Source organism: Seriola aureovittata, chromosome 19 (assembly GCF_021018895.1).
Source record: "Seriola aureovittata isolate HTS-2021-v1 ecotype China chromosome 19, ASM2101889v1, whole genome shotgun sequence".
NCBI lineage: Eukaryota > Metazoa > Chordata > Actinopteri > Carangiformes > Carangidae > Seriola > Seriola aureovittata.
The window spans coordinates 10,180,742-10,197,030 of record NC_079382.1 but is presented as its reverse complement, the minus strand read 5'-3'; the positions used below and the strand labels follow the sequence as shown (position 1 = coordinate 10,197,030).

Here is a 16,289-nt window from a genome sequence, read left to right as displayed (position 1 = left end):
TGGGACCAGTGTATTCTTGTGGATGAGACAAAGGTGGACTCCTTCATGGTTTACATAATTAGATGATATTTGGCCACTTGACTTTGTGCGTGTGCGTGTATGTGTGTGTGATCATACGTGACTTCTAGTGTTTGTTTGTGTGTCTGACCCGTAGCCCCTCTGCGGCAGACACTCCAGGATGTCATAACAGAGGCTGAGCTGGTCATCTCTTTCACAGCTGTAGATGCACTCCAGAGCGACCAGCATCAGCTCGTCTGGGTCCCCAATGATCTTCTGCTGGCACTGGAGAAGAGGAGACGAGAGGTCAGTTTGTGTGTATCAAGGCATGACTAACCTTGTAGCACACCAAGTTAATGTTTCATTTAGTCTATTTACTTCCCTTTGAGTGTTTGCGTGTGTGTGTGTGCTGCATGTTTTCTAATAGCCAGCAGACCTGTCCTTGGCTGCGCCCTTATGCTGTCATAAATATAACATTTACAGCACAGGGCTACGACACTGGCCATGACATGGTACAAACAGCGGGAGACAGAGTGTGTGTGCTTTCATTTTGCAGACCCTCCTTTTATGGTTGCCCAAGTGTGACGGCCTCTACTCCTGTATATGTGTGTGTGTGTGTGTGTGTGTGTGTGTGTGTGTGTGTGTGTGTGTGTGTGTGTGTGTGTGTTCGGACACTTACGTCAGGTTTGGAGTGCTGGAAGATGATTAGGGGCAAGGTGAGGTCTTGCTGGGCCAGGTTGACCAGGTACTCTCTGAGAAGAGACTTAGCGGCACCCTCTTTCTGCCCCTCACAGCGGTGCAGGAACGGCACCATCCACTGGAAGGCATCTTTCACATAGCGCTCGGTGCTAGACTGGTGACAGAAAGACATTTTCTTAAAGGCGCAGCTCATACAGCGTACTAAAATGAACATAAATAGGTGCCGACACACCAATTGGCGACTTGAAGCTTATGCTTCAGGGCAAAACTCTATTTCCTATCTTGTTTCAAAATACTGACCATTTCTGAGCAAAAATAATGGTTTTATCTTTTTCAACAGTCACTGCCTGCCTTGTATTGAGACATATTGGAAAAATACTAAATAAATAAAAGACTAATTTTTTCTGTAAATTACTTTTGAAAATGAAGTGTATAGAGCTGCAGATGTTCCCTTTGAACAAATCAATTATTGATTGAAAAATTTAATCAAATTGAAAACAATGCTAAACATAACAAACTAAATACTACAGTACAATAAATAAATAAACAATTAAAATAAAAATCCCCTAAATCACAGATGGTAGATCACCATTCTGACAGATTCACACCCCGTGGGAGCATTCTGTTGTTCACATATAGAGATTTATCTCTTTTGTTTTAATGTTTTTTAGAACATTGCTAAGTACTCCAACTTGCACTTACATGAAAAGATGCCATGCAATTAAACTTGAACTATAATAGCTACAGTAAGCTACAGTATGTGGGTGGTGCTGCTAATTGTGCAGATGCATGTCAAGTTTGTGCTGGGCCTTGCACCTTCCTTGTGACAGCTCTGACTCAGGATATACAGATAAGAGAGCATTCAGAGGAAAAATGAGATTCAAAAAATATTCAAATGCTAAATGCTAACTTTCACACCCACACACTAACATTTTACTTTGCTGTACTGTGCCTCTGATAAAGAAAGACATCAGACTCAGGCAAAGAGGGAGATTTAATCTAGGCGAGTTTGGTAAACATTCACAAACACACACACACACACTCACACAGCACCCAAAGGGAGTACCAGTCAAACAGCATGTGTTAGTGCAGTCAACAACATTAGCTGGCTGCGTGCCTGTATGGCAGATCCTACTGGCAGTGGTCCTCACAGGCTAAAGCTGGCAGTTATTAGAGACAATTTAGAGGACAGCTCATATTATGTACTCCAAGGGGACTTGTAACTGTACTACCTGCTACAGACCAGCTTTCATAGCTCTCTTGTTGCCTTTGGATGGAGAGTTTGTGTTGTCAAATGTCAGAGATTTCAGGAATGAAAAGAAACTGATTTTCTGATTCAAATTTTCTGTTTGCTTCGTTGCTTATTCAAGTAGCAATTGGCATATATTATATTGATTTAGGTAACAATCAAGGATTAAAGGAGCTATTTGTAAGTTATGCTAATACGACACTGCCAACATTAGCTAGCTTCTTCTGTGTCTGGTAATTAAATAGCTGTTTATTCTGACATTGGCTGTGTAGCAATAGAAACACTTAGCTCCTCTAAAGTAACCACACTATGGTACTTGAAATGTAATTGTAGGGATATGGCAATCTTATTTTTACTGACATTGAACATCTCACTTATTGTGAACTAGATAAGAAATGTACATTTAACAGAAAGCAATATTTCATCAGCAGAGACTAAAAAACGTAGCTTGATTCATCTTTAAAAAGGATTTGGTCAACAATATGAAAATACTTTAATAAATATGTTTAAATAATGACAGTGACACATCGCCATGACATCATGTGTTGATGGTGTACAGAGGGAGGGTGTTATTATATTTCAGTAACATGATGATCTCTTATATTTTTTAGCTAAGATAATGCTACATCAGCAAATGCCTAGTGAGAACAACAGCATGCAAACTATCATTCGCCTTCCACTTCCTTAATTAATTTTATGATATAGAAATATGAATTTCAAACCAATTACTGATTCTAAAACATATAAAGGCAAACATTTTTGAAATGTGAAGGGTGCAAATTATGTATCACTTACATTTTTCATAAGCAGGCAGAGCTTGTCAATGTCACTTAACTGCTGCAGATCTTTAAGTGTCAGACTCAGTTCACATGATGTCTCATACACAAGTGTTTCCATGGTGACCAAGTCATCACACAAGAGCTCCAGCCCTGGGATCTCACGCTCCTTCCCCAGACGCACCAGTGACAGGGCGCAGTCCACCTGATGGACAGAGAGAAATGCCAATGAGAGAGAGAGGAAAAAGCAAAGCCAAAACCATTTTTCTTATAAGGTAGTTTCTTATATTATACTACCATCTTTTAATGGACTTACTCTTTAGTACTGTATGAACTATGCTGATTGGTTTCAGGCAACTAGCATTATACAGTGACACTAACAGTCTACAACCACATTAGCAGCTCTGTGTGATTGTAATTTTTATAGTGAAAATACTGTCAGACAGATAAACCCAAGTACTGGTAAAATTGAAATTGTGACCTGATTACGGCACTAGAAGAAAAGTCAGGGGAACACAAAGCCCATGATTGTGCACACGCAAATGCATGGAAATGACTCCAATTATTGCGAAGACCTTTCATGCTGAACCACAAACGTCAAACTTAAGGTTGAGGAAAAGTCCAATCACTAAAGTCATGAATGCTATGCCATGAATGTGTGTACAACTGACATTGTTGTCTCAATGTAAACGCTGCTTGCATGGCTAAAAAGTAACCCTCCAAAAAACTGCTTCTGTCTTAAAGTTGATGCTGCACTTTGTGGTGCTGTATGGGTATACACTGTATATGAACTGCCTTGTATCTCTCCACCTTCACTCCATTTAACAAAGTCAAAGATACTTGGATAGCAGGCAGAAAAAGAGACACGATAAGCCACATAATTGAAAAACTATTGCTGAGATCACTGGGACACGAACAAAATAACAATATCCCAACCAATCCAAAACTAGGTAATACCTGTCAGTCATTACTAATATCCAATCATTAGTTTGCACAGTAAAAGAAGGAAGATTTGGGCTTCCCGCTACTCTGATCGATGAAATTCCATCCAGAAGAGCAACCAATCAATATCCGACCACCTCTGTGCTGGCAGCATGCCCAGCCAATCGATGCTCAGCCACCTGTGGATGCCAGCCAATCAATAGCAGATGCCACTAGGCCCTGTAGCGATGATTGCTTTCTCTCCACCTTTTAGAGAAGGAGAGCCCATTGACACAGCAGTTACCGCCGCATCTTGCTTGTACACAAGCACATACACACACACACACACACACACACACACACACACACACACAGAGGTTCTGCAACCTTGTCATCTTCAGCTTATCTCAACGCATTTCTCGCTGAATGAATAACTCAATCCCTTAATTTGTGAAATGTACACACACATACACATGGACAAGGGAAAACCCAAATCACCTTGAGTCAGAGCCTGAGCAATTAGATACAACAAGAGAGAAGTCTATTGATCTAACTGTGAGTAAAGATCCTCCCCGTTCCCTCCATCCCTCCCTCCTCCCCTCTTTCCCCGCTCTCAAGAGATAGACTCCCCAGCTAACCGCAGACAATTCAGACATTAAAATCTCACACTTTTTAATTACGACCTCATCTCCATGCCCTCCCCTCATCATTCTCTGCTCTATAACACAACTTGTGTCCTCTGCCTCCCTCTCACTACCACAGCAGATTTCGCCAAGTCCTCGGTTTAATTCTCCAGCTCAATTTGATCCTTCTTTGTCTCTCCTGCCGGTCCTATCTCAGTCCTTTCTTTCAAACATAATTTTTACATTTTCTCTTCAACTCAGTTTTTCGATCCTCTTCTTTCTTCCCACCTCTTAACAAAACTGCACAACAGATCATCGTTGGCCTTCGTTTGAACTCCCAGTCTGGCCCTTCCCCTTCTCTGTAAGCCTGTTGCCCCTCTGTCTGCTTTTCCAAAGCCACCCTCTCATTTTGTAGCATTTTGTTGCCAACAGTGTTTCAGATAACACTTGTTTTTAATATCCTTTATTTCTATCTTTTCACCCCCCTCATAACTGGTGATTTTCTTTCTCACAGACAGCTCTTTTCATGAGATTGCTTTCTGTTTTTACCTCAACATCTGTTAGTGCTGTCATCCCCTCTTTCTGTTTGTAATACACCCTAAGCTAACTAGGGATGTTGCATTGGCCCAGTACTTATCTTTTTTTTTTCCTTCTTTCTCCTTTTGGTCGCACTTCTATTCTCTGCTTTTTCAAAACCCGTCGCGCTCTCTTTCTCTTTCTCTCTCTCTGAGTCATCTTGTCAATCTTCCCATTCAGCGCCTAGCTTCCTACCGCTCTGTGACTGGTTTAGAACACATCATGCTTCCTCTTATGTGGCTCCTTTTAATCAAACCCCATTTTCCTCCATTAAAACGCTCTCCCAAGCATAAACACGGCCAGATGAGGGATGGGAGGAGGGTGCAAACGAGAGAGAACAAATGAGATGAAAAAGTAAAGAGGGCAGGAAGGAGGGGAGAAAAAAAAAAACCTCAGCAAATGGCAACAGAGCTGTTCCAATATCTCTCTCTGTCGCATCTGTGTGTGAGAGACAGTGAGAAAAAGAAGTGTGTGAAAAAGCAAGAGACATAAGAGTTAGAGACGGTCCCAAGAGGCTCCTGGCGTAACGCGTCAGAGAGCAAAAGGAGATGAGGTCTAATTAAAAAGGAACAAGGGAGAGAATGAAAGAGAGAGCTGGTGTGATTCCTAGAGATTAACAAAGACTTCCTTTTTACACACACACTCGGTCGCTCAGTGTCTCCCTCTTTCTCTTGAGTGGATGATGAAAGGCACGATTCCCCAGTCGTCTTCAAAAATGAGCAATGGACCCCCAAATCTCTTCTCCTCCATCCTCCTTACACCCAGTGAAAGGGATGAAATGGAGAAATGAAGGGGAAAGATATGACTGCACCCCAGTTAGTCCTTTCACAAAGACAAAGAGAGCACTGTGACAACCTTGATCCATCACTGTGAAGGAGGTAAAGAGGGGACAGGGCCGCGGTGTGGATAGTGTGGGTGGAGAGAGTGGGCATTTCCAGTGGTTACATCCCATTACTCCACTAAACAAGTCCTATCAAGTCATATTTTTCAGTTACAGCAACAGAACGCAGATGACAGAAGCTTTGGTTACTCTTCATTAGAAGTCCATATGGCAAATATGATAATGACTGTCACAGATAGGATCAAAGTGACCTTGACTGATGGAGGTTGGCAACATCTCTTCTGCAGTCTGAATCCCAGCCTGTCACATTTTTCTGCTCCAATCAAAGAAGAGACAACGAAGAAAAGAAGTGTGCAACGGCAATTATCTTCCCAATTGCCAGATGTCCATTATTTCCTCTGCTGCTGTCCTGCTGTAAGTTTCAATTAAGTACACGGATCCTGAAAAGGAACCTCAGCAGGGTGTAAAACGTTTCACCTGAAAACAGAAATTTCTTCCAGTTGGAGCGGATTTTTATCATTAACAAGGGACAAATATACTAACTGCAAGGTTAAAGTGAGGGCAACAAAAAATCCCATAATTCTGTGCAGGTGTTAGATGTTGTTGAAAAACGCTTCCTTGTCGCCATGGCAGCCAGCTGTCTGAACAGAGCTTTTCTCAGTTTCAAGCCACAATTAGAAGATTAAAAGATAAAGCTGGTGATACACTTGAAAGGAACTCGTTTGTATGATGTGTTGTCAAGCCATGTTAGAGGGCTATGTCCCGAGCAGCCACGCTCAAGGATAGGGTAAAATGAAAATGTGCTGTCATAAAAGGGCGAGATGCATTAACAGCTTAAATATTGGGATAACACCACACACTTTCAGACAGTCTCCTCTGGAAGACATTCATGGTGTAGCACTAAATTGTTCATGCAGAAAAGTGACAGAGATATTTGTGTAAAGAATGAAAAAGAACACAACAGGCCAGTCATATCGTGAAGTGGGTGTGAATGACTGTTGTTCGATTGTGGGAAATGGTCAGAGGTATGAGAGTTGTAGTACGAGGAGGTTCAACCATCCAAAAAGCACCTCAGAGTGTTCATACCTGTCTGGAGCCGGAGTCGATATCCTGGGCTCTGCTCTGGTACCAGTCGGTCAGCAGCTCAATGGAGGGTGTGTCCGTACGGAGCTTCAGCAGCTCTGGCACCTCCTCATACAGGAAGCTGTCATCATCAAACAAGTTCTGCTCCAGCACCGCTCTGAGGGAGACATGGGGGGGAAGAGTGTTTTGATTGCATGTGTATTTTATTCATCTACTCATGTTTTTAGGAAAGAGAAAAATCAAAAAACAAATCCTATGAAAAGACCAAAATCAACAATGAATTGCTTCTTTCTTTTCTCATCTGTGCCAGACATAGATAATTCCTCTACACCATAAAGGCCTATTGTTGCCTAGAAACTTAAATTAAAAAGTCATCACTGAGTCACACTGTTGTTTTGCGTGACATGTTCCTTCATTACAAAGAACACAGGCACTGTAATTTGCTTTGTGTCAATGCCACATACACTGTCCTGCTGATGGAAATACTCACAAGAGCGCCAAATCCACGGCTGAAAATAGTTCCCAACAGATGCACTAATTACTCTAGTTGGAGTAAAGTTTGTTAAAAACTACAGTACCCATCTGTTTTGGGAGATTGCTTCACATTCTTTAAAAAAGAAAATAATATTCATGACCCATTTTTAAATACTCCTATCTTCAGTAGGAACAAATGGGCTCAAGGTTACAGAAAGGGTCAGAAAGTATTAACAGTTAGACAAACACATTGTTGGTCTTTTCATGGGATTTGCTGAGAACAACAAAAATAGAGAGTATCACCAGACTTATCCTTCCAGGGGGAGTAGATAGGGTTAGAGCAAACAGGGAGAAGAGAGAAAAAGGAAAACCGAAAAAGAAGGAAGAAAAATATGAGAAAAAAAAAAAAAAGGATAAAGCACAGAAGCGGAGGATGAACAAAAAGGAAGTGTGGGTGACAAAACATGTCATAAACACTGTCTTAAACATTGCTGGCATCACCGTAACTCCACGCAGTATCAAAATTTCAACCTGTAATTCCTGGCCAAGTATACCACAACTGCCAACTGATATTATGACTGTACACCAAAGAGCAATAAAACAAAAAAGAGCTCCCTAAATAAAATTGTAAATGAAACTGGCCTCCCTACAGAAGCAGGCAAATGGCATAATTTGGCAGTGCAGCAAGATCTGGTATTAGTTTGTTATGGTTCTGTTTAACATTTGGATAATAGGATGTCATGTTTTGTTTCACATAATGATGCCAGCAGAAGCATCTGTCCTGTATGGAGCATGAATTTTAACAATCCTACACTGCAAGAGGATTTATTATCATGGGAACAGAGAGAGTTTGTCAGGATGTATCTTAGTATTGTCCAAGCTTGGTTTCTTATAATGCTTTGTGTGCCATGCCATAATGCAGTGTGTTTATGTCAAGGGTGATGTTAGCTGTTTACCTGCACTCCTCTGCCTCGCACCAGTCCATATCTCTGTGTCTCTGCTCATCCCACGGAATCAACACCAACTCATCTCTGTCATCCAGACTGGGAAAACAAAAGAGAAAGAGACGGAGAATAAGGGGAAAAAGAGAAAGAGGCAAAGACAGAGAAAGATATAGAGAGAGAACAGGAGAGTGATACAAAATAGGAAGAAGGAGGGTCAGTTTTAGGGAAAAGTGCAAATATGACAAAACAAAAACACACAGATATCAGAGCAAAGACCAGGAATCAAAAAAATAAACGGCACCACACCACACCTACCCACCCACCTATAATGGAACCTGCTAAATCAGGAAAGACATTTACTGTCGCAGACTAAACATGGTCATAAACTACAGGGAAATTCTGGTGAGAGGTAGAAACATGGGAAATGGAAACAGCAGAGCATAATGAGGAACGAAACAAGCAGTGGGGAGAAAAAAACAAAAGCACAACAATAAACAAGTCAAAGAACTTTCAAAGAGAGTCTGTGTCGTTCTTCGGTTGTAAATAGCGAGGACTTTTATTTTCTAAACGCCAGGTTGGTACTAAGCTTTACTTCTTCCTGGTCTCCTTGAGTGTGACAGGTCTGAGGAAGATAAATAGGGAACACACAAGGAAAGAAACCAAAGTGAAGAATGACTCTGTAACCTCGCGTGTCAGTGCCGACAAGACTCAGACACTCAGAGACAGAGACAGACAGACACAGACACAGACACACAGACACACAGACACACAGACACACACACACACACACACACACACACACCACACACACACACACACACACAGACACAGACACACACAGAGAACACAGACACACACAGAGAACACAGACAGACACACACACACACACACACACACACACACAGACACAGACACACACAGAGAACACAGACACACACAGAGAACACAGACAGACACACACACAAACACACACAGACAGACAGACAGACACACACACACACACAGACAGACACAGACTGACAGACAGACAGACAGACGGACACGCACACACACATGAATACATGAATACATGAATACATGTACACATACTGAGACACTGGGGTGAACAGAAGTGGTTTTAACTCTTATTCTAGGATTAATGCATTTATTCTTGTTATCTATTTGTCTGTGGACAGAAAAATATGTACTGCGGTTGTAAAACTCAGGGAGATAGAGCGGGCTACAAATCATCTATAGCTTTGGTGCAGTTAAAGGCCGAGTGCACACGCGCTGCAGCAGTTTTTTAACACGGCCATAAATTCTATCCAATCACAAAATACATAAGAAGTGTCCAAGTAGCTGATGTGATTTATGTCAGGACACAAAAGTAGGGGGATTTTTACCAACACGCCAGCACAAGTTCATCCATTAAGATTGGAATTTTAACACTGGGATGACAGAGATCGAGAAGTCTTCGCCGCTACCTCTAAAATGCCCACAGAAAGTGAACCTCTTTCATTCTCTTTTTTTCTGTCATTGCATAACTCCTTGGTCCTCTTTCCTCATTAAAGACAGCCAGGTTAGAGGATGGAGAGTAAATATTGGTGTGAGCACTCGGATATCGATGGGAGGAATGAATTATTCCACGCCCGCTCCCCTAATCTACTTCACGTCAGCCTGAGAGAGGCAGGGAAGCGGGGCGGCAAGAAAATGGAGATGCAAAGCAAACATGGACTTGGCATTTGAGCTTATTTTTATTTCAACTCGGCCGAGCCTTTCAAGCTACAGGCAAAGTTTTCAACAAAACACAACTATTATGCATTCTTCCACGCATCTATAGGTCCCCTCATAGACCTGATCAATATTACAGGAGAATATTTTCCCCCTTCCAGCAAAGCAAGACTTTAGTATATAGCAAGTGAGCTCCAAACAGATGGCTTGAGCTGGCTCCGTCTGCTGCAGTATAGGAGCAAGTGCTGTTGGAGCAGCAGTTGGTGCTCACAGGCTGGGGAAAATAGGAAACTGCCCCACAGCGGCAGAGCCATGATGGATGCTCACTGCAGAGCCACAGCCGCCTGACCTCCCTACAAACTTAGACATGGCTAATAAAAGGGAGCAGTAGTGGGGTGGGTGGGTGGGTGTGTGTGTGTGTGTTCTATATGGTATATGTTCTTTAGCTCATGACTCCAGGGGACTTTGACCTTGTTTACATGTGTTTATTTGTAGGAATGTAGATGTGGTATTTGAATACATTAAACAGTCGTGTATATATAGGAACGGGGAAAAAGGCGAGGGGAAATGAGGAGTCTGTCACCTCTATAAGTGAAACATAAGGGGTGAGGAATGATTTCTTCCCTGCCAAAACACTCCTCTGTCACACCCACTCCCAAACTCCCTCCCCTTCAGAGTTCTGACATACCCAAAACAGAAATTCACTGTAAGGCAAAAGCTAGAACAAAAACCACAGTTGTAATAGTTGTAGCTAGTATTGTATCACTTTAATATGTTTAAGTTTTACATGTAAATGTAGAACGTAGCAATTAAGTGTCTTCCGTTTCATTTCACTGCTGTGTGTGTAAGTGTCAGAGTAAACCCAAGCTGAGAATATGCTTGTGTGTGTGTGTGTGTGTGTGTGTGTGTGTGTGTGTGTGTGGTGTGTGTGTGTGTGTGTGTGTGTGTGCTTTTCAAGGACGGGGAAGAAAAAAAAAATGTGTTGCTGTGTGAAGGTGAGAACAAAGAAGAAGTGAGAAAGACCTTTGAGCGCACACTCCAAAAGAGATGTGATTCTAGTGATGGCTGATTTTAATTTGCGATGTAGAGGAAAACGCGACTTGTGCATTTCAGAGAGGTGTAAACGTTGAGTTTCAGACATGAGAGGGGGCACACGTCCCTGTGGTAATGCGTGTTTTTTTCACTGCCGTGTCTATGTGTGCAATGTGAATTGTTGTATAAAGAGAAGTTTTACAGTTGGGCTTCATGTGTCATTTTTCATTAAAGTACTTTGTACATGTTAAATTAGGAATTCAAAAAGTATAAATCCTCACCCTCCTGTCAGTGTAAAGTTACATAATGTGAATTCAATTTTCTTGACATGTTCCATAAGTGAAGTGGATATCATGGAATATCTCGTTGAAACTGCTCCCTCTGTAACAGAATATAGCTGCTCAATTCTTATTAAAACGCATTTCAAATGATAAAACAAAACATTTCAGTCTCTTGTTTCTATGTAGCACTGTAACTACAATCTCCTTTTTTATGATGATGTGCAGATTTGTGAGAGTCTCACCAGGCCTCAGGCAGCAGGATGGTGTACTCGTGTGGAGAGGTGGTTTCTGGGAAATTGTAAAGGATAGCTAGCCGGTGCTGGAGGAGATCTGCTCCGTGGTACGTGAAGAGAATGTCCAGAGCCTGCACGTTACTCTCCTGTTGACAAACAAATGTGTGATCCAAAGACCAAAAACTTTTACTAAACAGATTTTATATTGTAAAAAAAAATGACATAACTAAAAGAAATAGCAGAAAGTTAATGAGACTAGATGTAATTATTTGACACAAATCAGTAACTTTTAATACAATATACTGGAAAAAAAATAGATTTTGTGGGACATACAGAGAAATACGCTCAGTTATCATTGTCTATTATTTTTTTCCACCACATTTATATGAATGAAGGTAGGCTAAATTACATATATCTCTGTATAACATACTACAGTTCATCAGCACCTGTTGAAGTTGAATCAACACCTATATAAAACATTTTCAATAAAAACTGAACATTGTAACAGTCATGAAGGGAGAATTTAATGCAGGACTGTTGTATTAGGCCAATTAGTTTTACCCAGGTGTCCCTAATAATGTGTACATCACATCAGTGCCACATGGAGTTGCAGTCAGCTAAAACAAACAGATTAAGTGAGATATTAATCGAGAGATTTCGGAGGAAGTGAGAGTCTGATGTTACCCTGGCATAGTTTCTTGCTGACAAAACAATATTTTGACTGCGGAACTTCTTGAAGAACTCGGCATCGTATTTCTGCTCCGCTGCATGAGGCCCGCCAAGTATCTCCTGGAGAGTGTGAGCAACAGAGAGAGAGAGAGAGGAAAGGGAGGGGAGGGGGACAAGAAGGATAGAGAGAGACGGAACACAACTGTGGTTCATAAAAAGAAATTTGTGACGCAGAGGGTTATCTTTCCAGAGAAAAATGGTGATGAGCAGATAGAAGGTCAAACTCAGAGACTGCAAATGAGTGCACTAAGGCAAAATCAACACAGATGCTATTTAACTTTCTAGCATATAACTGCCTTGTCCTTTTAGTTGGAACCATATGAGGAAGGTATTGGAAGTGTGTGTGTGTGTGTGTGTGTGTGTGTGTGAGAGAGAGAGAGAGAGAGTGTGCGCACGCATATGTCAAGAGGGATCATTTGTTGTCCTGGCCTTTGGCTTCGAAGGATTTATGTGTGTCTGTGTGTATAAAATCTCTGTAGCATTCTCTATGAGTGTGTGTCTTTGTGTAGAGGTGTGTGTGTGCGTGCGTGCGTGCGTGCGTGCGTGCGTGCGTGTGTGTTGTGTGTGTGTCTGATTGATAGCCTTTGAATGGGCCGTATGCAGACAGAGCAGCCCAAGTCGGGATGATAAAAACCCTAATATCATATTCATAGACAGCCAGGGAAAATGGATTGGGGCAAAAGGAATCTGACAAGTACTGCAGTTACCATGACAATGTCCGAATAAAGAGAGAGACGTCATTTTGTCTGAGTTGGATATCTAGCAGGGTAAAATCTCATCTCTCCTCTCTAGCGTAGGAGAAAGTATGGCCCCATTCATTTATGATTTATTGTGGATGAGAAGGGTGTGCATGTTAACACTATTCATCGTAAATCTAAAATCCGAAGTGTTAAGTAGTTGCCAGTCTCAAAGTTCAAGTTCACTTTAAGCAGGTTTCTATCTATCCTGCACTGGCGCTCATGTACTGTAGGCCTATTAGTATTATAGTAAAACCATATTTTCTTATGTCAAAATTGGGAATACTTTCAGCAAGCACATTACCAAACCATTCATTCTTTTACAGCATTCACATACTTAAAATGCCTCTCATGTGTGTATCAACTTTTCTACTTTTCTAAAGAGATTAATTAAAGAAAGAATGACTGAAAGACAGATGAGAAAAAGTCTCTGTGCTTTGGTTGACTGGATATGAAAGGAGAAAGAATTAAGTTGTCATCGGGTAAACACTGAGCAATAAAGACTGTTGAAGAAAATTATTACATTAGATCATGTAAACATGTAAATGAACACATAATATGGTCCTTTAGTGAGTATAATTTTGAGCATAAGTATAATTTTAATAGTAGTTGATAGAACTTCAGACACATTCCCCTTCCTATGAGGTTTAAATCTCATTTTCATAATGAGACATTAGTCTGGAAATCATCCAAACACTCCACTGAGCCCGCTGGCTAGACACTGAACCGATCAACACATGTATTTGAACATGAACTGTATTTTGTTTTTCTTTTATGGATGCTTTTTTTTTTCTTTTTACAGATTTTTATCTCAACACAGACAGACGGTAAAGATACAAAGGAATCGCTGTATTATGAATTTGCAATGAGCATCATACTGAGTTCACACCTCTGACAGGTAGGAGGCTGATCCAATCAATTACTTCTGCTCTATACCCACTGAACCCTGTGAAGCCATGATAAGTGAATATAAATTTTGTGAGCTGACTATCCTCTGTGGGATAGATGTATAGATATATCTATCTATGTGTTTCAGCTCGGCTTTTCAGTCGTGCATCTCACGTACCATATGTCTGATGGAATGGATATGACTTTTTTCTTTTTTTAAAATCAGTACAGCTGTATACGAATTCTGCACAACAGCTCATGTTTCAATCATGCGTGCATAACCATGATCCAAAGGGTGTTTATTTTCCTCTGTTTTACACGTGACTACAGTGTAGTTCAGCTTAACAGTTCCAGTGTCATTATATGTCATAATTAATGGAACCGGGACTTGAGTGACTCATGAGTGACTCTAGCAGACTTTTACGCTTGTTGGTCAGATTTGCAAACTGAAACTGAATATACTGGGTTTGGACTGTCGGTCGGACAAAAGAATTTGAAGAAGTCATCTTGGATGGCTTAGCACTTTTACACTATTTGCTTACATTTTATAGACAAAGAACTAATAGATTAATTGAGAAAACAAAGAGCAGACTAATCAAAAAGGAAAATAATCTTTAGGTTTAGTCCTAATAAAATATATTTAACTAGCAAATTTGGTATGTCTTCAGGTTATATAATAATTATTATATGATTTATATGATAATTCTGTGCAGGATTTCCAAGGGTCACTCCAAAGTACCACAATAATGGTGAGAGATTGTTGTTACCTCATATGTGGCCAGTCTGTCCAGGTAGGAGAGTAGTTTCAGTCGACTCCGACACAGCTCCTTCTGCTCCAGAGTCAGTCTAAGCATGCACGTACATGAACAGACACACAGACACACAGACACACAGACACACAGACACACACACACACACACACACACAGATCAACAGCATGCCTGCAAAAGCACTTCAGCACATCATCGCAATTAACATAAACCTCAACTGAAATGATAAGATCTGCTCTTGCTCTTTTTTTCCCCCATAGTCAAATGAAACTTCAGGCTTTGTCTGTTCACTGCGCTAACACACACTCTAGCTTTAAATTAACTGTAAATTATCCTTATACAGTGCACCTGCAACTACTATACCACATGGTGCCCTCTAGACCTAATCATTTTCAGACTCCTTATGACCAGAAGAACCCTTCAGTTGTTATGAATGGGATGCTAGTTGTCAAAGAGGTGAGTGATTGCTCAGGAATCCATTTTCAATGTCATTTAATCACCACCATAAATAAATTGGATGACCACAAACACCAAGGCACTGAGCTATATGGGATCTACCTACAATTCAGTCACTCAAGGTATGCCCACGGGAAAAGGAACCAGAAGGCTGAAAACTAATGTGAGTGGTCATGTGCCCCCCCACTGGCTCACACATCCTCACAGTAAAATAAAACATTTTTCAACACATACACCGTCCAAGGCAAAAACTTGGCCAGGATCAACCGCAGTGAGACCACAGGGGAGCTGACCCTTCCACTGCCGTCTTAATCCTTAATCCCTCATTACAGAGTGCGCTATCAGGCCTTATCAGAGTTCCTCTACACAGGCTAACAGAGATTAACACTGGCTGAACACACTCTCTGGCACATCAAAGAGTGGCGGCTTAGCACTCACACTGGTGGTAATTATTGCTTTGCTCTGCCTCTTCAGAGCAAAGTAAGAAAAGTGAAGATGGAGGAAGGAGAGGGGATGGCAGGGGAGAGATGGAGCGGAGATGAGACGAGATGTTAGAAAACTATTTTTCCTGTTGTCCTCTAGGGGGTTTGAATGATGGCTCAATCATAACCTTCACCATAAACAAAACGGTCTCAGAGGAAGAAAGCATGGTGACAGGACATCTCCCATTCATGATTTGGTTGACTGAAGTTTTGATAAACCTCTTTATTTACCGTGAGACTGTTTCTTAGATCCGACGTTAGTGTTTGGCTCAGAGTGGCGCTGTGCCTGACAACCGGAGCGGCTAGCATGACTGGTGACTTTTTAATCATCATCTTTAATAAACATGCATACATTTTTACAATATCCTACAGAACCAAACTAGTTCAATATCTAACATCAGCCGCTGATTAAATGTCTGGAACTTTTTCCCTCGGTGGAGTCCGTAGAGAGAACGGCATTGTGGAAATGGCCACAAACAGGTTAGAGGTAGTTCAATGTTCAATTCAGGTCCACGCCTCTTGCTTCTAAATTGCTAATCCTGCAGCTGAATTCCACTGAGGTACAGCATAAACAGCATGGCTAGTACACTCTTACACATACAAATGGGCAACCTGGCTGTACACCAAAAGGGCAGCAGAGCGCCTGCACCTTTGTAAAGGTTTATATTGGTTCCCTGAATTGCCCTTACAATAAACAGTGACTCAAGGGGAAAACGTGGTTAAGAAAGGGCCAGAATGAACAAATACACTGCGACACATCTGAATGGCGATTGAGGGCTTTAAGGTTT

General features: G+C 41.3%; 1 protein-coding gene across 1 annotated transcript in view; it reads right to left on the bottom strand.

Moving 5' to 3' along the window:
* Nucleotides 1-16,289, bottom strand: part of nbas (NBAS subunit of NRZ tethering complex) — a 144,144-nt gene that overhangs the window by 98,128 nt on the left and 29,727 nt on the right. The window contains exons 19-26 of the mRNA XM_056405187.1: nucleotides 14,561-14,639; nucleotides 12,124-12,228; nucleotides 11,449-11,585; nucleotides 8,196-8,282; nucleotides 6,769-6,922; nucleotides 2,741-2,926; nucleotides 677-850; nucleotides 149-282 (exon numbers count right to left, since the gene is read on the bottom strand). Of these exons, the coding sequence (XP_056261162.1) occupies nucleotides 149-282; nucleotides 677-850; nucleotides 2,741-2,926; nucleotides 6,769-6,922; nucleotides 8,196-8,282; nucleotides 11,449-11,585; nucleotides 12,124-12,228; nucleotides 14,561-14,639 (1,056 nt within the window). The remainder of the gene's footprint in view (nucleotides 1-148; nucleotides 283-676; nucleotides 851-2,740; nucleotides 2,927-6,768; nucleotides 6,923-8,195; nucleotides 8,283-11,448; nucleotides 11,586-12,123; nucleotides 12,229-14,560; nucleotides 14,640-16,289) is intronic.